Genomic DNA, 26,028 nt, shown 5'->3' on the forward strand with positions numbered 1-26,028 from the left:
CACAGATGATATGAAAATATTGTGGAATTTCGGACATTTGCTATTATTGAATGTAAAAAAAGAACACTACGTTTCAAGAATTTGAAATTATCCTTTTCCCCAAAAGTCAAAGTACAGATTCTGTTTTTCCACAGACAGGGGCCTACTGGCTCCGTTTTATTATATAACGATGTAACAGGTCACATACAATATGTTATATACTCGTATAGCTTTATCTCACCTTTTTATGCTTGAGTGCATATTTCCGGCAAACCTCGCCACCTATTCTCTCAAACCTTCTTCTTTACTGACGGTTTTAGGTTTTATAAAGACTAATGTCAGACTCAATATTTCTTCACAATATCTTACCTTGAAACTTTATGAAAGTCAACATTCCCGTCAAATCTACCCACCTATTCCTTCAAGCTTTCTTGTTTACTGGCAGTTTTACGGTTTATAAAGACTTGTTATTTCAGATGTAATATTACTACACAATTCTTACCCTTCAACTATATGAGAGTAAACATTTCCAGAAAATCTCCCCACCTATTTCCTTATGCTTCCTTGTTTACTGACAGCATATCTTTTCTCAAATACTTGTTATTTCAGATTCAATATTTCTTCACAATATCTTACCTGAAATTCTATGAAAGCAAACATTTCCGGCAAACCTCGTCATCTATTCTCTCAAACTTTCTTGTTTACTAACAGTTTTACGGTTTATAAAGACTTGTTATTTCAGATACAATATTACTACACAATTCTTACCCTTCAACTTTATGAGAGTAAACATTTCCAGAAAATCTCCCCACCTATTTCCTTATGCTTCCTTGTTTACTGACAGCATTTCGTTTTACAAAGCCTTGTTATTTCAGATTCAATATTACTCCACAATATCTTACCTTGCAACTTTATGAGAGCAAACATTTCCAACAAAACCTCCTCACCTATTCCCTCAAGCTTACTTGTTTACTGACAGCATTTCGTTTTACAAAGACTTGTTATATCAGATTCAATATTTCTTCACAATATCTTACCTCGCAACTTTATGAGAGCAAACATTTCCAACAAAACCTCCTCACCTATTCCTTCAAGCTTACTTGTTTACTGACAGCATTTCGTTTTACAAAGACTTGTTATATCAGATTCAATATTTCTTCACAATATCTTACCTCGCAACTTTATGAGAGCAAACATTTCCAACAAAACCTCCTCACCTATTCCCTCAAGCTTACTTGTTTACTGACAGCATTTCGTTTTACAAAGACTTGTTATATCAGATTCAATATTTCTTCTCAATATCTTACCTTGCAACTTTATGAGAGCAAAAATTTTCAACAAAACCTCCTCACCTATTCCCTCAAGCTTACTTGATTACTGACAGCATTTCTTGTTACATAGACATGTTATATCAGATTCAATATTTCTTCACAATAACCTTAACTTGCAACTTTATGAGATTAAACATTTCCAACAAAACCTCCTCACCTATTCCCTCAAGCTTACTTATTTACTAACAGCATTTCGTTTTACAGACACTGGTTATTTCAGATTCAATATTACTCCACGATATCTTACCTTGAAATTCTATGAGAGCAAACATTTCCAACAAAACTTCCTCACCTATTCCCTCAAGCTTACTTGTTTACTGACAGCATTTCTTTTTACAAAGACTTGTTATTTCAGATTCAATATTACTTCACGATATCTTACCTTGAAATTCTACGAGAGCAAACATTTCCAACAAAACTTCCTCACCTATCCCCTCAAGCTTACTTGTTTATTGACAGCATCTCGTTTTACAAAGACTTGTTATTTCAGATACAATATGACTTCACAATATCTTGCATCTTTATGAGAGTCAAAATTTCCGGAAAATCTCCTCGCCTATTCCTTTTACTTCCTTGTTTACTTACAGCACTTCGTTTTATAAATATTTGTTATTTCAGATCCAAAATAACTACACATTATTGTTATTTGATATTGACTAACTTCAATAATAATAATTAATTTCTCCATCATGAGTGTTGTTCCTCAAACTGATTGCAGGGGAGTATATTCTAAATGAAGAGTGTTAGAATAAGGGTTAATAAATAACACATATCGTGTATGAAATTATTTTTTTTTCAGTCGTATTTACACTTATAACAAAACCATCCACGTTAATTGTATTGTACTTTGCGTCTTCCGGCCAGTAAGAATTCATTATTGATGTTCACCTTTCGATAATCTTACTTACAGTTTTACATGTGACACTTCAATCAAATCACCAAATATAAATAGAAATATGAACAATGTATTAGAAATATAGTATGAAACAGCGGTCAGTTAGTAAGTTGAATAGGTACCCTAAAAAGCCGGTTGGATAGAATAATAGAGAAAGGCAATTTCGTTAGCGGTTCTTATCGTTTATAATGACTCAAGCTTAGATTCGCTAAACGTTTTAAAGCGTGAAACTCATGCTTTTATTACGTGTAAGTTGATATCTTTTACAATCCCTTTTATTTACATTCATTACACAACCTCCAAGCACAATTTGCAAGTAACATCGTATTAATTGTATAACATAAATAACATGTCTAAATATACAAAAATAACGGTGATAATCTTTCAACACTATATACTTCAGTTAAAAAACTAAACCTTAATCAAATTCACAGTCATCGATGAGTTTAATTTAACACGTTTAATTGCAATAATTATGCAAAAATAGTCAACATTAATGTTTTGTAGAAATATACAGTCCTTATTATAATTAACATGTCATAGAGATTTAAAAGTTAATGAATTTAAGCTATAGGTACATTAATGTTTTTTTTTTTAATTTCTTTCTAGCATAGAAATATGTATTTAATAATAAAAATATCACTTCATGTACAGGTTTTATATATTTTAAGAAATGCAAAATTATTTATTTTACAATGATGTGCATCAAATATATTTTTTAAATGAACTAACCAAGCGATTTTGCATTAAGATATATTTGATTTTTAAAGGCAACTTTGCAACAACGAGAGTAAAATTATTGGTCAAGTGTAACAGTTTAGATAAGTACAATATAAATCTGGCTGGGTGGGGAACTGTTATGAATTAAACACTTCTTAAAACGTTGAAAACACCAAAAGAATTCGAGTTGGATGTTTAGGAATCTTGCCATCGCGGTCGGTGGATGTCCACGGTGTGTTTCCATCAAAACGGTGGTCCGATGCAAATTGAAGAACAAAATTTCAAGACGATGAAGGACGTTGTAGGTGTGCAAGGCACCACAGTGGGGCAGACTGGGGAGCTGTTAGGAGGCCGAGGGTGTGGGGGTCTTGGTGTTATGGACCTCGGCTATCTCGACGGGGGCGGGCGCCACAGGGGTGACCGTGCCGTCCTCCTCGGCCACTCGGAGTCCGATCGTGGCACCAATCTTCGCGCTGGCCTGCCTGAACGAGTCGGACAGCTTCTCCTGCAACACGAGGGGAATTACAGTACAGCCCTTCTACCTCTACATGTAAACTCTGTGGGATGAATAAAAAATTGATGTCTTTAGGATATGAACAATTATCTATATACTTGAATTTTGAGTTTAGCTCCAGTTCACCTTGCTTTTATTGCAGCATCTGGTATCTGACGCTGTCTCAGACTTGACTCCTTGAAACTGGAGTCTTGTTCCTCTGAAGAGATCCAAAACAGTCGACGACGAAACATTTACACCGTTTCGACATCAGAGACACCTATACGTAGGTGAAGTGGTAGTCTCATTGTCTCATCAGGTGCACAATTCAGTGCACAAAAATGTGATAAACATTTAGCTATGGTAGGAAAAGGAAGGTGAACTGGAGCTAAACTCGAAATTTAATTGAATCAACCCTTCCTACTATAGCGACGTTACGTTTAGAAAACTCGGTTGCTCCACCGTGCTTAGAGATCGTGTCAATCACATCCTAGTGCACTCAATTAATTGTGTACCTGATAAACAATGAGACTACCACTTCACCTATTTATAGGTGTCTCTCATGACGAAACGATGTAAATGATTCGTTTTGAGCTTCTTCGTCGTCTACTTTCTTTGGATCTCTTCAGACTAACATGACTCCAGATTCTAGGAGTTAAGTGTGAGACAGCGTCAGATACCAGATACTGCAATAAAAAGAAAGGTTTGGAGTATAAACATAGCTTTGTTGTATGTATATAATACTATACAAGGTAGGAGTACGCCACACCACGTGTCACGTAACAGGCTTCGCTGAGGTTGCATGCAAAATTTCAAGCGTCTGCAAAGCCTGTCACTCTAGAGGTTGGAAACAATTTAATGTCTGCATGTCTGCATGATATGTAGAAAATTACTGACTTATAGACTTAACATTTGTATTAGCTTCATTTCTATATAGGCAGCACTGAGTTTGTTGATGGTACACTTCACTCCACGGAGTTTGCGTGAGCGTTAGCGAATATTTGTAAATTGGTCTTACCTCTTATTAGTAACCGTGATAGCATTGGGAATATCACACTGTCAAAATAAACACATTTTAAACAATTGAGTACAATCATGTAAAATATTAACATTAGTCAATTAAGTCAATGTTAAAGGTTTGATTTTAGCGCACTCTTGCGTTATAGTACATTCCCGGAATCACCGAAACATTTATGATTTAAAAACATGAATCCTAACTTAATGAACGAAAATGTGAATGTATCATGTGTCAAGATATCAAGAAAAACTTCATCCGCAGACTTTAAATTTTTCGTGAAACTTCACTTCTACATGGGCAATGTGTTTTACGATGGTGTATGTCCAATTTTGGCTTAATTGAAGTCTGTAACTTAGTAGAATTACACAATTTCTTTTATCTGCTAGGGGGATGTAAAAATTTATTTTCTGTATGATTGTCTGTCCGCCTATCTGTCCGTAGGGCGTTTCAAGAAGAAATTAGCTATAGATTTAAAAGTTTGCATGTAATGTCAGCGAGAACTGTCATACCTACCACGTAATCTGAAACACCAAGACAAATACAGTAACCCAATAAACTTCTCAGGTGTTTATAAAAACATATGTTTGGAAACGCTTTGTTAAAGAACAACGGCTAGCGAAAGATTTCGCCCGATTTTCTGTAAAAGGATGAACATAAGCAAAAACTGATGTAAATTTAGGTGTTAAATGAATCGGAATTTTATGTAAAATGAACAGAAAATGTAAATAAAATACGTCCCAGATCTGTAACATTACACATATCTGAGATATCAGACAAAATATGCCAAATTTGGTCTCGAAAAACACGCTTTGATTAGATTCAAAGTACATTTTAACTTCATTATATTGGTAATAAACACCCAAACTTTGTAACCAAAATTTGTAGAGAAAGTTTATTTTGAAGAGAATCATGTAAAATAGGCCAATAATAATCAAACACAAAGTTAAAAAATGTTTAATTAAACCAACACATGTGAAAAATAAGACAGACAATGCAATAATATTGTTTATTAAATTAAGGATTTCGTAAGCGAGTAGTTTTTACATATTAATTTAATTTACACAAACATTTTTTAAGCTTTATGTTTATTTATTATTGGTATATTTTACATCATTCTTCGCAGAATTAAATTCTCTATAACTTTAAATCAACAAATTTACGTATTTATTACGCATATAATGAAGTTAGGCCTCTTGTACTTACAATCTAAACAAAGCATGTTTTTCGAGACAGAATTTTGTATATTTTGTCTGATATCTCAGACATTTGTGATCTTACAGGTCTGGGACTTATTTTATTCAATTTTTCAGTTCATTTTACATAAAATCCGATACATTTAACACCTAACTTTACGCTATAACAACATCAGTTTCACTTTATTTCCGTCCTTTCCCAGAAAATCGGGCGAAACCTTTCGCTAGCCGTAGTTCGCTAACAAAACGTTTCCAGACATACGTTTATATGAATGTTGATTAGAGGAAACCACCTGACAAGTTGGTCGGGTTATTCGTGGGACACCCTGTATAATGGTCAGGATCACTAAAAGTACAGATGTTGTCAAATGTACGTTTGTTTGCCTGTGACGATTAACTCACCTGGACAACGTTGATGCACATAGAGGTTAGTGCTAGGCCAAACACCAGGTACACTATAGATGCCATCATGTACATTTGGTTCTGGAACATGAGAGATCCAACCGGTTTATAATCTTTAATGGAAAACTCAGTACATTGGCTAGGTACACACTTACATTCCAACTTTAAAAATAATATAAAAAATACAACTACGTTTTCATGAACTCGAAGTTAGTGTAAAAACGTTAGTCAGTATTCACAATTAAGTTTATGGCCTAATAAAGAATCACACCGCCATTGTTCGATATACGGACACCCTGACTCTAAATAAATCTGGTACTTGGTCTATTACGCTTATTATATATAGACTCCCAGAGGGTCGGTCTGGGGTTCTTGGTAGTGATATTTTGGAATTTTAAAGTTTTATAAGCAATTTTTGAACTTTTTCAAACCAAATAGTTCATAGTCAAACAAAAATATTAAACCGTTTAACCTAATGATTAAACCGATTTTGTTCAACGGTGTGGTATACCCTCGGAACTATTGAAAATGTAAGGCTTCAACGCATTGTTTTATGTATTCTTGAACTAATTTGGTTTAGGAAACATTGAAATGTTAATTACTCCTTCGAAAATTGGTTTGAAATGTGTGTAACAAACTTTATTATCAAAAGGCAATAAAAGTGAAACGGCGTGGGGCTAAAAGTATCACAAGACGTAAGATCGTTAAAAAAAAAGAATAAAAAGGCTAGAATGAAGGAATACTATAGAAGAACAAAGATTGGTGCAAGAATTAATGCTTCATCAACAATAATTTCCGAAAATACAGGGTGCAATACTTGAGGAATCTCGGTAATATACTAGTAGAACTTTACAGTAAAAATTCCGAAATGTCCAAATCAAGTAACCACTCTCCTTAGTCTAACCGGATTGAAACAGAGTATTGGAGTTAATATAACAGTGTAATATTTAAAAAGCTCATGGATTCCTGTGCTTCTTGGATAATTTCCAAGAGCAGACAGGTTAGCTCGAGTCTGAGTTGGCTCGTTTTTTTACAGAGAGGAACATTATTCAACTTCCTAAATTTGCAGACGACTCACAAGTAATACGTAAATAGTAACAGGTGTCTTCGAGTACATATTATACCATCTAAGTTTAAATATATTCGCTTAAATCTACTTGTCTAGACTTTCTGGTCTACTAAAGGGTGATGCGATGCTGGAATAAACTATATTTTATAAACATTAACTAACTCGTATAGGCCTAGTTATTTAATTTTTATTGAAAAGTATAGGTAAGCTATACTCCGCTCTTCTATTCAGGAGTGAATCATTATAGTTGGTGTGACAGCAAAAGGATTAATAAAACAGTGTGTGGAGTTTGGATTTTATTTTGTTCACGGACTTTAAAACTAGTCTTTTATTAAATACTTATACTTAAATCATACAGCATATTGTTTAATAGTTGTTACTGTTATTCCTGATGGAGGAGCAGGTTAGAGGATATAGAGCTTCATGCAAGAACAAGCCAAGGCGTTATCAAACCAACCGGCGATATCAGCGTCTTCTTATCAGTATTATCTGGGTCGAACGGAGGATCGATCAAACCCTGGACACACAGCAACCACCTAGGTTAGGTTAGCTCATGCTACAAGCAAATATTATTAGATGAGAGTAAAACACAAAATGTAGACTACACAAAAACACACATTTTTAAGGTAGCTCTAGGAAAAATCTAACATTTACCACAGCAGTTGCTACGAAATAGTCTATACAATATCAACAAGCAAAATGCCTAAGAAATGGATTTGTCTTTTTGAGGTTATGCGATGTTTTCATATAATATTTTGTAAAAAGTATAAAGTTTTTGAAATGCATTAATATGTGTATTAGTAATAATAAAAAGTGTCCCACGAGTAAGGTAAGCGAAACTTACTGACTAAACCAAATTTTTAAGCAGATGATAAAGATATTTCGAAGTTATAGTAATAAATTTAAAATCACAGAAATACAGAGCTATAACCACTTGTTTTATTAGTTACGGATAGATAAAGATTTTGCACAGATTTTTGTTTAAAGGGTGGAGAAAATTTAAGTACATATGCCTAACATAAAAATTACACCACAACATTTTTTTCTTTCTTTTATATTTTAAAGAGAGAGGCTCATTCCCTCTTGAGCCTTGTTCTGTTCGTCCTCACAGCCCACAGGCCTGTACGAGGACCTTATCAAACAGAGTCGATACAGCACAAGGCGATCGTACTGATGAAGAGTGACAGTCACAGACAAAATTGGAACCTGCGCTATCACAAACTCAGATATTATAGCTTACTAGCCTGAAAGGTAGAATAACAAATTTATTTTACAACAAAATTTTGTTTCTTTTGTTTTAGATAACGTTTATTAAACCCAAAACTCTTGGGGAAACATTTTATGAATTTTAAGCAATTACTGTACTAAATGACAAGTGAAATCGTACAATTTGTGAATGACCACTGAAGGGACTTTACTTCTAAACAAATATATAGATATCGAATAGTTTAATACACTCTAATATCAGTCCGGGTAGTAGGACTTCTCTCAAATCGAAATTCGAGCAAGAAAAACGATCTTTGATCATACTACTCAAACTCAAAATGAAAGAATTATTAATGGTCACTTTATTACCATTAATAAAAGTTGACCTCACGTACTTCTAAATTTGTTCTAAATCAAATTCAATACATGATTCATTCACGATTGTATGTTACATTAACAATTTCGTACTTTTTGCTTAACTTTACAATTGTTACGATTTTATAGGTCACTGACATAAAAAAATTAATTACATTAATTGCAGAAAATTCAAAGGGTTTGGTATTCTAATCTTTAATATTAGAAAACTGTTAAAGCATAAAAGTTGTAATCCACATTTAGTCTCTAAAATGTCTATTTGAATTAATTTTACTGCAGAAGTTAACGTTTATGTAGTTATCCTCTACTTCTAACTACATAAACTGGGTGCTCTGAGATCTATGATTATTTTTCTAATTTTATCCCCATCACCCATAAAATCTGCATTCTTCCTTGTGGAATAGTCTGTAATTTGTTTGTTTATGTTATTAATAAATTAAATCAATTTAGGAATAATGCAACAAACAGAGAAAGGCGATATCTAGTTTATGTATTGTGTTGAAGTTGTTTGTTTGACAGTGTTACTATAATTGTATGTAGGCATTTATATTAATTATTATATAAATAAAAAAAGACTTTTTGGTGATAAAAATTGACTAGTGCTGCATTCTTACGGAATAGAATCAAAACTACCGGTAAAAACTATTCAGAGGAGTAAAAAAGCTGACCAATTCCATCTTATACATGCAGTTTATATATTTCGGATAGTTTGTTTACGATTTCTGTGTAATTATAAATTAATGCTTTAAAGCATGTACAGTGTATTGTAAAACAAGCAATATTGTATGTTTAAACTGTTTCCTTGATGAGTCCCGCTTTGGTTAGGTTAACGAGCAAAGATTACAAGTTTTTATAGGCATCAAACTCCAATATTACGAGCTTTGACTTTCCAGAGAATAAAGCTTGTAGTATACTCGGATATTGTCATTATTGTTATCATTCATCATCACTCAATGTAACACGTCCTATACTTTTCTGTGGTATATTTATAATCGCTGTTTCGCTCGTAAGCCGCTAGATATCGCGCGCAACCACAACGATTCAAGTGGCAACAGAGTTTAGCATTGGATGCAACATCTTTTTACAGACTGTTACAAAATCAACGCTCTGGCAATCAGAAACAAGTACAAACACAATAAAGTTGAGAATAAATAATTAGTGGTTAAAATTTTAATGAAAAGAATGAACTTAACTAGGCATCTAAACATCAGCAAAGTATTGATTGGAAAATTAGTAAATCGAAACCACACACAACAACGTGCAGGGAACCAACCTGCGGGACAAAGTCACCAAACCCTATGGTGGACATGGAGATGAAGACGAAGTAGAAGGACTCGAAGAAACCCCAACTCTCCCACACGTAGAAGACGGTGGCGCCGCAGAAGATGTAGATGAGAAGGATGAAGATAGCGACGGAGATGGGCAAGTTGAACTCGTCGTCGATGGCATACGTGCTGAGGGCGGGGGTTCCGGGGGGCTCGCCAGGGGTGTAAGACCGCGGGGGAAGAGGAGGGGGCATACCCTCGTCCAGAGTAACCCCCGGGGGCAGTTGACTTGGACGTCGGAACGTGGCTATGTCATAGACCATCTGCACCCCCTTCATTACCTCCTGTAAATATGAAGGGTAAATATCAATTAGGATACAGGCAATAGTTGTTAAATCTTCAGAGGATAGTCTAGTTCAGTTTTTTTTCTTAGGACAAGAAGCTTATAAACTGCACTTAGTCCTGTAAGTACCTTAGCGCTGCTTATGGAGTGACAGGATACTCAGAATGAGTAAGGTTGGTGGGTAAGGGCCGCCTCTTATCGAGATCCATGAGGAAGAATTAGGGCACTATTCTCAAAGTCATGTCCCGCCGGAAGAAGGGGAGGCCAGCTCTAAACCAGCCTCTCCAGTCAAAGCAGGCAGGGGGTGGCACACCCTTGTTGAGGCTAGCAAGATAGTTAGGGAACGAACCCCACCAACTCCAACAGTCATCTCCCGCAGTAGACTAGACCTATCGAACTGCTCTTGCACCCCGGAATCGCGACATTTGCGGTTAGTGATGTGCCGCTCCTGGATATCCATAGGGTTACCCAGATTTAAGTGACACATTGGTTTTTGCTGTACCCAGTGGTGGGTTCAACTGGAAGGTATAAACCGGCCAGAAGTGATCCCTGCTGGGCAATCTAGTTCAGTTACTCCAGTGCTCCATGATGCACTATATTTTATAAGATCTTAAGTATTGTATATGTAATATTTTTGGTAATACGGAAACATAAGTTTTCCATTCCATTACTTCACATAGGTTTATTTAATTGTATAAGAACAGTAATGAATCATATCAACAAAGTTAGGTCTACTCGTATATGGTGCTATTTAAGTAATACAAGAATTAAGTGATGAGCTGTCGAAATATATACCAGTTTAGGAAAGCTTATATTTTCACATTTTAACTGTAAACATGTTTTATAAGTATATTGTTTGTGTAAACATTTAACATGCAGAAAAACAACTTCGTGATTTTACAAAAGTAAACAGTCTATATGCACTACTTATCAATACGTTTAACAACTCAGATAGGGTTTCATACGTTTAAAAAAGCTTCAGGGGGAAAAGCCATAATAACTAAGATTCTAAGGCTAAAGTAACAGGGGCTAACACCAACATATTACTGTTTAAAATAAATTTACAAAGTGAAAACTGTACACAAAAGAGGAATATGAGATGCAGCCATGTGCTAAAGGAAACGAATTCTGAAGATGTTTCTTATAAATGGGTCTATGAAGAAGACAGCTCAAGATTGGTTCAAAACAATTAAGGCTACACATCAATGGTACAAGAAGCTAAATAAATCGCTTACAAAACTAATCGGGTACATATAATTGTATGTGGCATATATTTGTACTATTCAGCTAATGAAGAAGAAGACGAGAAAAATGTGCAGGAAGTGGAAATAAAAATGCTAGACCTATAACTTAACAGGGTTTAGAATACGATAGAAACAAACTACGGATAAAAATGTAACGAAATGGGGTGCAAAACTGGTTTTTGCTAGAAACGAACTAACAGTGTCCTTTTCTCCGTTAGAGGAGGTTGGAGCTTGTGTTTGAGCTTGAGTGGCAGAGTCTAGATGTTCTCCGCTGGTTCTGGTACTCTATAACAGGTTTTAGAATTTCAAGGTAACCAATTAGGAGGAATACACAACAACATGATCAACTTGGCATGTGTTAGGAATTGTGGTATTAAGCTCTTAACTTACTGAATGATCAACATATCTTAACTTAGTGTTGGCATAGCAAGTATAGCATCCTTGTTGGAGGTTCCATTTTTATAAAAACTTACGGTGTTGTGTGATTGTACCTGACTCTTAATACCTAGTGAGCAGAGTTACCCGATTACAATGAAGGTCACCTTATGCAGGTCTGTGTTAAGTGGGAAACACAAGTTTCACCTTCTCTATGGTATTGTGCAGTCATGTGGTTTGAACCTCCTTGGATTTTTAGGTAGATTTCGTATAAAAAATCAGACTATTGTCGTTGTCCACATGGTGCCACTTACCGAAAATTTCAGCATAACTTCACCGAAAATGAGCCCCAGAGCCCAAAACCACCCCCAGTTGAAAAGCTTATATATATATATATATATATATATATATATATATATATATATATAAGCCATATATATATACCATATATATATATACCATATATATATATATATATATATATATATATATATGGTATAAATTAAGTCCTGATACACCTGGATATATTCCAAATGGATTGAGATATCGATATACTATCTTTACCATTTCAAAGAGGATTAAAGGGGGTAACTTTAAATTTTAATATTGCAACTCCTATCTTGTGACATATCATTTTAAAGGTCTATTCAATGGTAATAAAATGACATGAACCAACTATCTCTACGACGATCCTAGCAAAAGTTATGGGCAAATAATCCCTTACCTAGTTATGCCACCTAGAAAAATACACCTCTTACCAAAACTATGCACACCAGAAACATTAGATACTACGTAAAGGGATAAGCTGGGCACCTCATAGTCTTACTATAAGATATCATGCACTGTGTTCATAAGATCAAGAAAATAACATTGTCCCTCGAGATTATTATTTTTGCCTTATTTGCCCATAAATGTTAATTCAATCCAAATTCATGTGGTCTTAATGGTGACATGTTTCGGAGGTTAACCTTCATCGCCAGACCTGAGTAGCCGTGGTGGTGGATGGCTTTGTCATAGAATTAAAATTACACAACACAACACAGTATACATATAAATAAATAACCGTCCACCTGCCGTTACCATAGGAAGCATCGCGCGGTCGTGTTTGTGTATATTGTGCTAGTGGTGTTTACCTATTTATATGTATACTGTGTTGTGTTGTGTAATTATAATTCTATGACAAAGACATCCACCACCACGACTACTCAGGTCTGGCGATGAAGGTCAACCTTCGAAACATGTCACCGTAACCGTTAAGACAGATGAATTTTTAATGATTGACGGTAGGATGTTACTATTATATTTTCCGCCATTAAAATATTGATGTACCACACCTAGGAACTTGTTCTAGTTCATAAAGAAGCCAGCAGTGAAAACCGAAGGAAAATCCGTTCAGTAGTTTAGAAAATATCGACGTACAAACAGACCAACACAGAAAGTAACTTTAATCTATTCTAATTATCAATGATATACATACACTTGATCATTCTTATTAGCACATTATCTAATTCTAATTAGATCTAATCAGCCGCTGACCTGTACAGGAACAGTACGCCTCACTTTCTTGCAGCTGCCTGTGTAATAGACGCGCCGCACGAAGGCCCAGATGAACTTGATGCCTCTGGTGAACAGCTTGCCGAAGTCGGCCAGCAGTATGAGGAACATGGGGATGCCGAAGATGGCGTACACTATGGTGATCGCTCTCCCGGTCGTCGTCGAGGGTGAGATGTGTCCGTAGCCTGCAAACAGAAGAGGAATCTGCTGAAGTTTTGGACTATTAGGATTTGTTATATTTAAAGAGGTCTAACTGTCAGTAACGTTGTTGCATCCCCATTTTTCACAAACGCCAGTGAATGTAGTAGGCTACTTGCAACAAATATAGTTTGTACAGTAGTAACTCTGTTCATAAACCGAGTATATTATTGTTCACTTTTTAATATCGGTATTGCCTATACTATACGGTAGCATAAGTGTTTGAAAAATAAACATTATCTGTGATTCTAGTTTTAATATGTAATTATAAATGTTTCAGAAGTTAACACATTTGCAATTTCTTCAAACCTCTTCTCTATAGGAGAACCTTGCAAACCTCGATGTTTGATAAATATTTAAAACCGTAAACTATAATAATCTGCGAAAAAGATCAAACCTCGAAAGAACATGCTGGTGTCTGAGGTAAAATACTCCTTCACAACGTTTATGGCCGAAAGTATTGATTTGTTTAGTATTATGTAGTAAAACACCCGGTGTAGTACCATGAGGTCGCAACCCTTACAAACCACAGGCAGATGTGATCTTTAAGGAAATATACATCCTCATAACGTCTATTGTTTCCAAAGGTCTATAACATAATTTTACTAGATATAGTTCATGATGTTAAACCTTTTAGACCACAGGCAGATGTGGTCTTTAAGGAAATATACATCCTCATAACGTCTATTGTTTCCAAAGGTCTATAACATAATTTTACTAGTTACAGTACATGATGTTAAACCTTTTAGACCACAGGCAGATGTGGTCTTTAAGGAAATATACATCCTCATAACGTCTATTGTTTCCAAAGGTCTATAACATAATTTTACTAGTTACAGTACATGATGTTAAACCTTTTAGACCACAGGCAGATGTGGTCTTTAAGGAAATATACATCCTCATAACGTCTATTGTTTCCAAAGGTCTATAACATAATTTTACTAGTTACAGTACATGATGTTAAACCTTTTAGACCACAGGCAGATGTGGTCTTTAAGGAAATATACATCCTCATAACGTCTATTGTTTCCAAAGGTCTATAACATAATTTTACTAGATATAGTTCATGATGTTAAACCTTTTAGACCACAGGCAGATGTGGTCTTTAAGGAAATATACATCCTCATAACGTCTATTGTTTCCAAAGGTCTATAACATAATTTTACTAGTTACAGTACATGATGTTAAACCTTTTAGACCACAGGCAGATGTGGTCTTTAAGGAAATATACATCCTCATAACGTCTATTGTTTCCAAAGGTCTATAACATAATTTTACTAGTTACAGTACATGATGTTAAACCTTTTAGACCACAGGCAGATGTGGTCTTTAAGGAAATATACATCCTCATAACGTCTATTGTTTCCAAAGGTCTATAACATAATTTTACTAGTTACAGTACATGATGTTAAACCTTTTAGACCACAGGCAGATGTGGTCTTTAAGGAAATATACATCCTCATAACGTCTATTGTTTCCAAAGGTCTATAACATAATTTTACTAGTTACAGTACATGATGTTAAACCTTTTAGACCACAGGCAGATGTGGTCTTTAAGGAAATATACATCCTCATAACGTCTATTGTTTCCAAAGGTCTATAACATAATTTTACTAGATATAGTTCATGATGTTAAACCTTTTAGACCACAGGCAGATGTGGTCTTTAAGGAAATATACATCCTCATAACGTCTATTGTTTCCAAAGGTCTATAACATAATTTTACTAGTTACAGTACATGATGTTAAACCTTTTAGACCACAGGCAGATGTGGTCTTTAAGGAAATATACATCCTCATAACGTCTATTGTTTCCAAAGGTCTATAACATAATTTTACTAGTTACAGTACATGATGTTAAACCTTTTAGACCACAGGCAGATGTGGTCTTTAAGGAAATATACATCCTCATAACGTCTATTGTTTCCAAAGGTCTATAACATAATTTTACTAGTTACAGTACATGATGTTAAACATTTCAGACCACAGGCAGATGTGGTCTTTAAGGAAATATACATCCTCATAACGTCTATTGTTTCCAAATGTCTATAACATCATTTTACTAGCTATAATGCACGATGTTAAACTTTACAAACCAATGGCAGATGTGATCATTAAGGAAATATACATCCTCATAACGTCTATTGTTTCAAAATGTCTATAAAATTATTTTACTACCTATAATGCACGATGTTAAACTTTACAAACCACAGACAGACGTTATCATTAAGTAAGTATACATCCTCATAACGTCTATTATTTACAAAGGTCTATAACATAATTAGCTATAGTACATGATTTTACACTTTACAAAACATTGGCAGAAGTGATCATTAAGAAAATATACATCCTCATTACATCTGTTGTTTCCAAAGGACATTAACATAATTTAATTAACTTAGTGTACATAATTAATTTAGTGTTCATGATGTTGAACTTTACAAACCACAGGCAGATGTGATCTTTAAGGACATATACATCCTCATAACATCTATTGTTTTCAAAGGATTATAACATCACTGCATTATTATAATAGCTGTTGTACAAGACGCAATCCATTACAAAATCAGCTGTTAGCGTAATTTCCTCATTGCGGTTCGCAAAGTATTTTAATTTCTAACAATTATTAAATGGGAGTACTTCCACTCATCTACTATCTCTCTTGCAGACTCTCTTGCAGATAGGCTACTTTGAGGAAGATTTTGCCAACCCCGAATCAGGAAATAATGAGAAATAGTTCTCAAAGTTTGTACATTTTTACATCAATTTAACAGAGCCTTATTTGTTAAATGCTTCTCAATAATATTGCTAAGCCATCTGTTTTAAGTTTGCTGCATAGAAAGCAAACTTTGTGCTCACTTTATCCATATTTATTCTGTACCTCTGGGGTTCTGAATTACTGTAAATCACAATAATGTACGATTTGCAGGCTTATGGCTGATTAAATGAAATTTAAATCGTTTCTCATTAAAGATTATAGTGTTTGTTTTTGGTTTCAAATGTGTTGTTAATTCTATATTTTTGTACATTAGAGATTAATGTATACTTCATTACAATTCTTTTTTAAATCAATGAAAACTCTGGGAAGAAATAAAACAAATTTTAAACTATGAAATGTTTTGATTGAAACTACTTGTTTTATAATTTTGCTGTTGACAATGACACGGATAGAAGGTTGAACAAGGTCCAATAAAACATGAAACCCATTAATTTCAAATAGTTTGGCTGTAGACTGCATTCTTTCCCCCTTTGTTTTTGTCGACGCCGACTATTTTAAACCGCACTTCATTGGTGAGTTCTTGGTTCTTGGTTAGGATTGAAAACAGCTGTTTCAGTATGATTTGAACTTTTGTTACCGTTGAATGGGAAGCTCAAAATAGACAATCAACTTCAGTTCGGATCTCCCTTAGGATGGCTTGTGATTATGATCTGAGAGTTGTGTTGTTCATGAACTTTTAAAATAAAATAATTTGCATGAAATGTGTTGAAAGCTAGTTAATGTATTATACACGATTATTGATTCAAAAGAAACAATGAAATATAAAAATAAACTGAAATACACTCTGTCGTAAGGAAACGATAGTTTAACTTTTACGTACACATCAAGAGAATGTACCCTACCAGACTAACAAAGCAAATTAGAATTTCATGAAAATACTTAACTATTTCCGTTTAAAATGGAAACAATTAGATGGATTGCTACAATAAAAGAACACATATATAATAGAAACAGATTCAGCCAAACAGTTTCGACTGAAGAGTTTAAATCCAAGAACTTGGTGCCAGAAGAAAATAAAATCCATTCGAAAGATTCATACAAGTGTAGCATAAAGAAAGCCCAAATCACCTAAACAGCGTTATCTGTACTTCAAATGATCCAATCGTGCCCACACGTGAAAAAATAAATTAAAAAGTACTATTTTCGATACTTTGTTTAAAGTTTGTTTTTGACGATGGAAGGATTGTGAAGGAAATAGAATTTTCCCACCTAAGACTGGTAGAGTTTGTTAGGTTAGTTATTTACCTGAAGAAGAGATCAGATTGCAGATCTCGAAACGTAGTGTTACTGATTTTTTGTATCATGAACGATGGCAAATGTCCGGAAAAATCCTATTTTCGATAGGTTGTTTATCGTTATCAATACGCTATCGAAAAATATCATTAGCTGCGTAATGGCGAAACAACTACGTAAGGGGTATTAAATGGGGTTATCAACATAACCCAGCTTCTTTACACAGAGTGAGGCTTAAGTCCGGATACACTCCTATACAATTTTGACAGTACAGGGAATCATAATGGGCGTCTACTACTGGGTGTGTTTATGCAAGGGAGCTGTGGTAACAAAGGAAAAAATGTTTCATATTTAGTTATACTGAGAATGAGGCAGTTCAAAATGAGTATACCTCATGAACCCTTTCCTATTTGAGAAATCTATCCAAATCCAAGATTTCAAATTCCAAGTTGCCCACTACCCCACTAACGCTATAGCTCCCAAAAGTTACGGATCCACCTACAGACACCACATATAATTGTGCTTATTCTCATTTTTAACCCTTATTCTTATGTTAGGTCGGTTAGACTTTAGCACGTTATAACTCCTACAGGAATAAAGACATTTTAGTAAATCCTTCACACCTGTATTCCCGAAAACGAGGCAGACCAAAATAATGTATGACCTCTTTACATTTTATAATTATACCTAAATCCATGACGAAGAATTTTGAAACGCACACCAATGTTTCCAAATCTCCTGAAAGTTGGCCACCCACCTACAGTCACCTCATTCCAGACGCCATTATAATTTCATTGCCTCATTAAACTTTTATATAGATATATCCAGACTTATCTCTCAACTTATATCATTTTAGCACTAGTGTAACCAAGCATTGTCTAAAAATGTATGGCTTAAGTATATGTTATGTTTTATATGAATGATTACGTAAATTTGGACGATATTCATCAGGTGCACAATTGAGTGCACTACGATCACGATGCCAAAGCTCGGTGGAGCAACCGAGTCTTCTAAACATAAAGCATCTATGTGGGAAGGGGACGCGTCTCAGAATCGACTCCTGGAATCTGGAACCATGTTCCTCTGAAGACATCCATCGAAATCGACGGCGGCGAAGCTCTAAACTAAACTTTACATCGTCTCGACATCAGTGACACCTATAAATAGGTAAAGAGGTATTCTCATTCTCTCATCAGGTGCACAATTGAGCGCACTACGGCGTTTCTGACACGAGTTTTCTACACATAACGTAGCTGTGGTAGGAAGAGTTGATTAATTTGAATGTTTAAATTTAGCTAAGTGAACTGGAGGACCTGAATAAATGAAAATCAAATAAAAAATTAAATAAAAAATAAGAGGAAGGTGAACTGGAGCTAAAATCAACATTCAAATTGAATCAACCCTTCCTACCATAGCTACGTTACGTGAAGGTACTGGAATTATAAATGCTATACGAACAGTACCAATGTAAAGGTATTAAGTAATGATAAAGTATGTTCTGTTATATTTTTACAATTCCAAGGTTCGATGGATTTCTTAACTCAAATTATATCTTATTTTCCTCGTTTTATACCCTATTCTGCCTTTATCATGGGCCACTGGCCTGTGCGAGGATCCTATCAAACAGAATAAGGGGGAGAGTAGATACAGTACAAGGTCGATGGTACGGATAAAAAGTGCTAGGGTCGCAGACCGGATTCGAACATACGCTATCTCCAACTCAGACTCAAAGTCCAACGTCTTGGACCGCTCGGACATCGGCACTCCCACCTATTAACAAACTACATAGCCTTGTAGATAATGTCGTGATTACTTGACAATACTGTGTAAGTTTTAACATATATTACTCGGTTAGCCATACAGCAAGGCCTAGTTAGTCACCGTACACCCGTGGGTGAAGAGTCACCGATACCGATATAGTAGACCTGTTCCACTCTGGGCTCTATTTATACCGGTTACCGCCCACATGTTCCTGGCGACCGCCTAAACATTCTACCAAAACAGCTGTTTATGTTTAACCGGCCAGATGACTTCATTCATAAACCCGGGCTGCATTTTGGCGACACGTCCGTAAATATTTTGAGTTACACTCGTACTAAAGTTGGGTGTAAAGTGATGGTGTTTCTTTTAGAGCATCATCTTTTTGAATGTCTTGTTGACGTTTGTGTTTCGTCGCAGACCCAGAGAGGTTGAATGCTTGCTTTACAGTTTTCCACAATATTTTATTTTAACTTTTGGAATGAAACAAGGTTGAAATGTCGTAAATAGGTTCACTGTGGTTGCACGCAAAATTTAATATCCATAAATATAAAATGACGCACCACAGAATTCACTCTTAAAAAGTTTCATGTACAGTTTAAAGTCATGTGAAATCGTGCTCGACATATATTACCACAATGTATATTCACATTATTTTCACTAAATTAGGTTTCTTATAAGTGTTTGAGTAACTATTAAATCATACACAAGTCACTATAACATTTTGTACGTACGGGGGTAGTTATTTCCGTGTGTTAATATGTCACCTGTTTCAATCTCTCATAGGTGGATTGAGTTTTTTTTTTTTAATTTATTTGTTCTTCCTTTGCCTAAGCCCAATTTAAAATTATTCAGTAGCGCCCAGTTAAGTCCCATGGAATGACATGTCCCATCATCAAAGTCAGTGATTCTCATACAGAAATAAAGCTTCATGCACAATTTCAAGTCTTAAAAGCAAAAGAGGGATACACTTCGCTAAAGCTCAACGAATAAGTAAACTTGCCTACATTACCAGTAAATATCCGTCAAAGCCTAAACTTCTTCCATATGGTTTTATTTAACATGAAAACAATCTCCTATATTATTCTACAAGTTAAAAGCTATTAACAATATTCGTTTCTTTAATTACTAACTTTGATTAGTTTTGGACAATCATTAGGTACAGAACGAATATTATGATTACAGATAAAAATAGAAGCATCAATGATGTCTTTATCAGTGAAACTATCTGACTCAAACCTCTTATCGCTGCAAAGATGAAGAAATTGCAACTAATCAGACGGGCTTGAAACGGCACGTATCCAAGGATACTGTAGTCTACTATCCTGTATAAACTCTCGTTTCTGGTTCTAAGTATCCACGTGTTCTGCCTACTCCTGAATACATTTAAAGATAAGGTTAACGTGAAGAGCTCTAGTTTTAAATGAAGCTTAATTAACGATTAATTAGCAACATTCGTCAATAAATAATTAACTAATCACTCATCAATGGTAGAAGACAACTGAAGTACAGTACTTCATAGAGTTAAAAACATGGGGATTCCGTGAGCACCTTTCATACTAATAGAATGACCAAGTTCCTTTTATAAGGACAAAATGTTTTACTACAAACGGCGGTATGGACTCTTTACAAGGTCAATGTCGACTAAGAGGTTAGAGCGCGTGTTATAGAATAGTATTCCAACAGATCATAGTTTTAAACCGTTCTGAACATCCCACTTCTAAGTACTGTATCTAGATATTAACACCACATCATCAGCACTCACTCATTGTAGTGTTCGTTCTGCTTACAAATGTTGCGATGACTATTGCATTAAGTAATGTATTTTATTTGTGCATGTATTACAATTTGGAAAGAATTACGGTTATATCGAACCTCGTCTTGGCACACTGCGTTCACTTGACTTAGTCAACATTGTTTTTGGCACTGGTGACGCTGGTTACTTACAGTTTCACCACAGAGTGAAAACTATATGTGCGTCGACTTGAATTGGCATCTTCGCCTTCTCTAACTGATAGTTACTAACAGAATTGAGATCACATTCGGTCATCGATCAGTGACACTGATAACATGTCCTGGTGATAATGTTTAAATGACCACAGCATCAGCTTCATTTATTGATTCAACATGTTAATTGTTAAAACAATAAATTACTATTTGCACAATAATTTGACACTTTTCTGCAGTATTTGTTTATTTAAAATGTCATATGTAAGTAACACCATTTTATCTGTCATAATCCACTTTATGTAGTTTTTCAGCAATAGTGGATTTTGAACTATTTATACCTGAAGCTCTCATCTGAATTATCACGTCAAAACCTCAATATAATGATATTTCGTTGCCACAACGAAATAATTAATTTCTCACAAGTATACACGAATCTTTAAACTTCCCATGTACCAAAATCAATCAGCCTCCCTACTTTTAGCCAACAGAACACTGCATATTACCACAGAGGCAAGAGCGTAGCAAGGGAAAAATGTGGGGGGAGGGGGTGCAGACAAGTTATATATTACCGTAGTGGACAGGGAATAAGACCCCATTTTGTTCCTTAAAAGTTCTTGGCCCTTTTCTTTGTTAAGAACGATCTTTCAACAGTACATGTCCGAAATAATTTATTGTTTAATAATAATAATCGTTTACTAAAAAAGTAATTGAAAAAATTAAAAATTTAGGGGGTTAAACAATTTAAAAACACCTTGGACCCCCCTCGCTGGCTACGTCCTTGCTCAGAGCATATCTACAAGATTAAATGTATTAATTAACACTCCTCACAGGTGTATGTCTTACGCGAATCTTTATTCCCACGTTTTACCTAGACCTTTCCGTTTCTAATCTGTTGTCTGCGTCCCGGTTTCAGGGATGGCCAGAAAATCACACATAATCATCGAAGCTAAATATTAACAGAGTAAACAATCACGGACTGGAATGTAGTTGTAACTATCAGCATTCAACTTGTGTTTTATCCATGGTCTCTTGGTTAAAAGCCTTATACATCGAGGGCGATAGATATAAATGTAGAATATAATAAAAATAATTGTTGATAACAATGGTTACGTATTATTTTGTTTGGTTTAAAATTATAATTATAAAAACTATTATTACTTTATTTCCTCTAAATATTTTAAATTCTTTATTATTCTCAATGTGGAATTTTCAAAGTTTTGTATCATAAAACAATGTTATGTGTTTAAATTCAATGTGTTACAGTACTATAAATATACACTCAATATTTTTAGTTTGTCGGGGAAACAGTTCGATTGTTAAGATGCTATATACAACATATTATGCTCATGAGACAACAACCACCTCCTTTATTCCGTTCGTTCCCAGGTCAAGGTTTAGGGAGAGCTTCCAAGTCCTATGTAACTTCAACTGATAAAAACATCCTTTACTATCTTTACTGTACAACACCAGCAATATATATTGGCTCGAAATTTTCCTCCATCTTACGATTGTAAAAACTATCTCTTTACCAAACTGCAAACATATGTTTTAAATGTTATCAGTATGTGAGTTCAGAACTAGATACTTTTGTACGTTTTAAATTAAGTGGGATTACAGTTCTTACATTAGTGGGCAATAATTTCCTTTTTTTTATTTAACAATTAAATTAATGATAAATAATATTTTTTTAATTGAAAAAAGCTAGTACTGTTTGTAAATAATTCAGACAAGATGAAAGTTAGATGCATCTACATTTGATTTGTTATATTAATGTTATAAGCCTCTTCTATACAATACAAGCCTCTTCTAATAAAAAATAAACATGAAGCAAGGTGAATGTTTCCAGTTGGTATCATTATCGTTTTATACTCAATATTCCATTGTTAACTTTATTACATTTAAGTACAACACAACAAAAAATATTATTTGCTTATAGTAAATATTCATTATTGATTTTGCTTAGTGTATATGTGTACACTATATATTTTACCAATAGTTGTGACGACGGTGATGCAGTAAATGACAGCGTTCAAGAAGCTCCAAGCCTTGAGGCCGCTGTAGGAGGTCATGCCGGCCTCGTAGGCCGTGTGGAGCTGCTCCTCGAACTCCATCAACTTCCGCCTGGCCAAAGACTTCCAGTCCTCCTCCCGAAGATGATGACTGGATGTCCACAGCGCGTCCACAAAGTCTCTCTTCACTCTTTTCACCCCGCACTTGTAGAACGACTCGAACGCACCTTCCGTGAATCTGAATATCAGAGCTCCAGTCCCGCAGTAAATCATGAGTATCACAAAGTTCACTATGCAACTGTTCGTGGCTGATCTGATCCTCTTGATTTCCCCGGGGTGGTCCCTGAGAAAGTTCTTCCACTCGGATCGTATTTCTTGGATAGCTTGCCTGACTGAAACCTTTTCCTTCGGTTCTTCTTTCACTTGCTCTTCTTCTCTGTCAGAGTCTCTTTCCTTTCTCTCGACCAAAGCTTCCACCAGTACTAGCTGTTTAGAAGAATTATCTTCATCTACTGGAGTGTCCAGATCTTTTGGAAATTCTTCTCGTTTATCTACTTTTTCCTCGACGTGTCTTCTTCGCGCACCATCAGATGCTTTCCAGAACTCATCACTACTTTCGTCCAAGCTTCGTCTACGCTCTTCAATAACAACACGTTCTTCATCACTCGTCGTTCGACTTTTCGATTTGCTTCGTTTCTTGGCAACTGGCGCTTCCTCCTTTTCTTTTTTCGCGGCGGCTCTCTTCTCCTTCTCTTTTATGACCGGAGGCCGTTCCAAACTCCTGTTCCTTCTCGGAGGGACTGGCTTGTGGTCTTCCACGCCAGGATCTCGCTCCAATGACTTCCCTCTGATTCTCTGGGTCCAACTGGGCCAGGACTTCCACCAAGAAGAATTTCTGTCTTCTGCGTTCTTCTCCTCCTTTTCCTCCCTGCCTCTCGACTTACTCCGAGTCCTCAAGGACGGTTTCGGAGGAGGTGTTTTGGGCTTAATCGGCTTCACCTCCTCATTACTCACGTCTGTCGATGTGAGGGAAACGCCCGACCATCTTTTGGAAGCTTCAAGTTTTGACTTCGTAGATTCGGATTTCGTTTTCGAAAGTTTCCTCGGTTTGGAAGCCTCCTCATCTTCGTCCGAACTCGATATCCGCTTGTGTCCCGGTTCCTGGATCTTCCCCGGAGAAGAGAGGCTTCTTTTTACTTTTTCCTTCTTCTGCTTCGGACTTTTACCCGGTTCCACCGGCGGCGGGGCGAAGTTAGGCTCCGGAGTCTTGTTCCTCCGCACGCGATGCCCGGTCGTGGGACTCCGCCGATGTCCGTACCGACTGTGCCCCGAGGCCGTCCGGCGACTCCGCGACACTCCACCGGCCGCGAGAACCTCCTTCGGGGTCGTTTCTTCCGTCACGCCGACGTTGCTCACATCTTCCATAGCGACATTTGGACATCACTGGATGTGGCTCAGCTGGCTGTATTTTTGGAACTAGGAGTCTCCCCTCTCCCCACTAAAAATACCGCAGTTCGAGTGAGTACCGCGACACGCCGAGATATCGACTCGCCATCAGCCGGCGACTGCGCCACTCGGCTATCTGTTGGCGCTGTCTGCTGTAGTTCCACCCGTGTCTACCAGAGTGTGCGACTGCCTCCTTATTGTTTCTATTCTATTGAATGACGTTTACTACCAGAGCGTGATAATGATAATGTAGTGAATAATAATTTCATTTGCATAGACTATAATTAATAGTGTATTGGCACTTTTAAAGTAAAACAATGTGATAATATAAAAGTTTGCTTGGCACGGAGTTGTAAGAAATTTTGCTTTTAAGAAAACCTCAACAGTTATAGATTTTCGTAGTTTATTTTAAGTTTCCGTTAATTGAAAGTGCATACTGGATACGAAAGCAAAAATGAAAAGATTTATTTAATGGAATGTTCTCCGTAGTTAAACGCAATAAGAAATATAAAATAACTTATTCATAAATATTTAAAAACATTAAACATTTTAAGTTTAAAACTTATCAAATCTTTCTCATTACGTATGAAAATAAACGAAAATCAAAATAATTTATCTTAAATTTAAAATAAATAAAACTTCAAATTTAGAAAATTATAATTTCTTATTAGGTCTCGAACATTTTCAAAACAAAAACAAAGTTTAGCTAATACTTGTTAACAAACGTAAAATAAGTTTTTCTAATTAATTAAAAAATATAATTTTTTTAGATATTTAATGAACTAGACCAGAGCAAATGGTTTTATAATTAATTCCATTACATAATTTCCGATTACATTACCCTACTGTTACCAATATTGTATCCAAAACTGCTCGTCTGTATTTTGAAACCTTACTTTAAAAATTGTGTTTGATTTCATTATTGAAATAATTACTTATACTACTTACTATACTTATATATACTGAATTACTTTTTCTTTCAAATAACGTTGAAACAGCAGTATTTGTGTAACTCAAATAGTATTATTTTTGTGTGCATTTAAAATCAATTTTACTCCGAAGACACAGGATTGAAACTTTACATTTAAAGTACTAATCACAGTATACGAAAGAGAAAGTTAAAGTTAGATACTAGATGTATCTTGTTTGCTTCTATTGTTTGAAAGTTTGAATTTCTTTGTCATATTTTAAAAC

At 35.3% G+C, this 26,028-nt stretch overlaps 1 protein-coding gene across 1 annotated transcript; it reads right to left on the bottom strand.

The window, feature by feature from the left end:
* Positions 1-2,082: 2,082 nt before the first annotated feature.
* LOC124358902 lies at positions 2,083-24,920 on the bottom strand. Its single transcript, XM_046811154.1, has 5 exons — positions 23,370-24,920; positions 13,445-13,647; positions 9,955-10,290; positions 6,032-6,112; positions 2,083-3,430 (listed from the first exon to the last, which is right to left on the bottom strand). Exons 1-5 carry the CDS (start codon positions 24,811-24,813, stop codon positions 3,269-3,271), a joined length of 2,226 nt encoding a protein of 741 aa, XP_046667110.1. The 5' UTR covers positions 24,814-24,920; the 3' UTR covers positions 2,083-3,268.
* Positions 24,921-26,028: the final 1,108 nt, after the last annotated feature.

The sequence above is a fragment of the Homalodisca vitripennis genome, chromosome 4 (assembly GCF_021130785.1).
Source record: "Homalodisca vitripennis isolate AUS2020 chromosome 4, UT_GWSS_2.1, whole genome shotgun sequence".
NCBI lineage: Eukaryota > Metazoa > Arthropoda > Insecta > Hemiptera > Cicadellidae > Homalodisca > Homalodisca vitripennis.

Coding starts and splice junctions, on each gene's coding strand:
- LOC124358902 (XM_046811154.1), bottom strand. CDS start 24,813: ATGGAAGATGTGAGCAACGTCGGCGTGACGGAAGAAACGACCCCGAAG. Junction 13,648..23,369: donor CACCGTCGTCACAACTATTG/GTAAAATATATA, acceptor TTCTGTTTGCAG/GCTACGGACACATCTCACCC. Junction 3,431..6,031: donor TGTGCATCAACGTTGTCCAG/GTGAGTTAATCG, acceptor CTCGTGTTGCAG/GAGAAGCTGTCCGACTCGTT.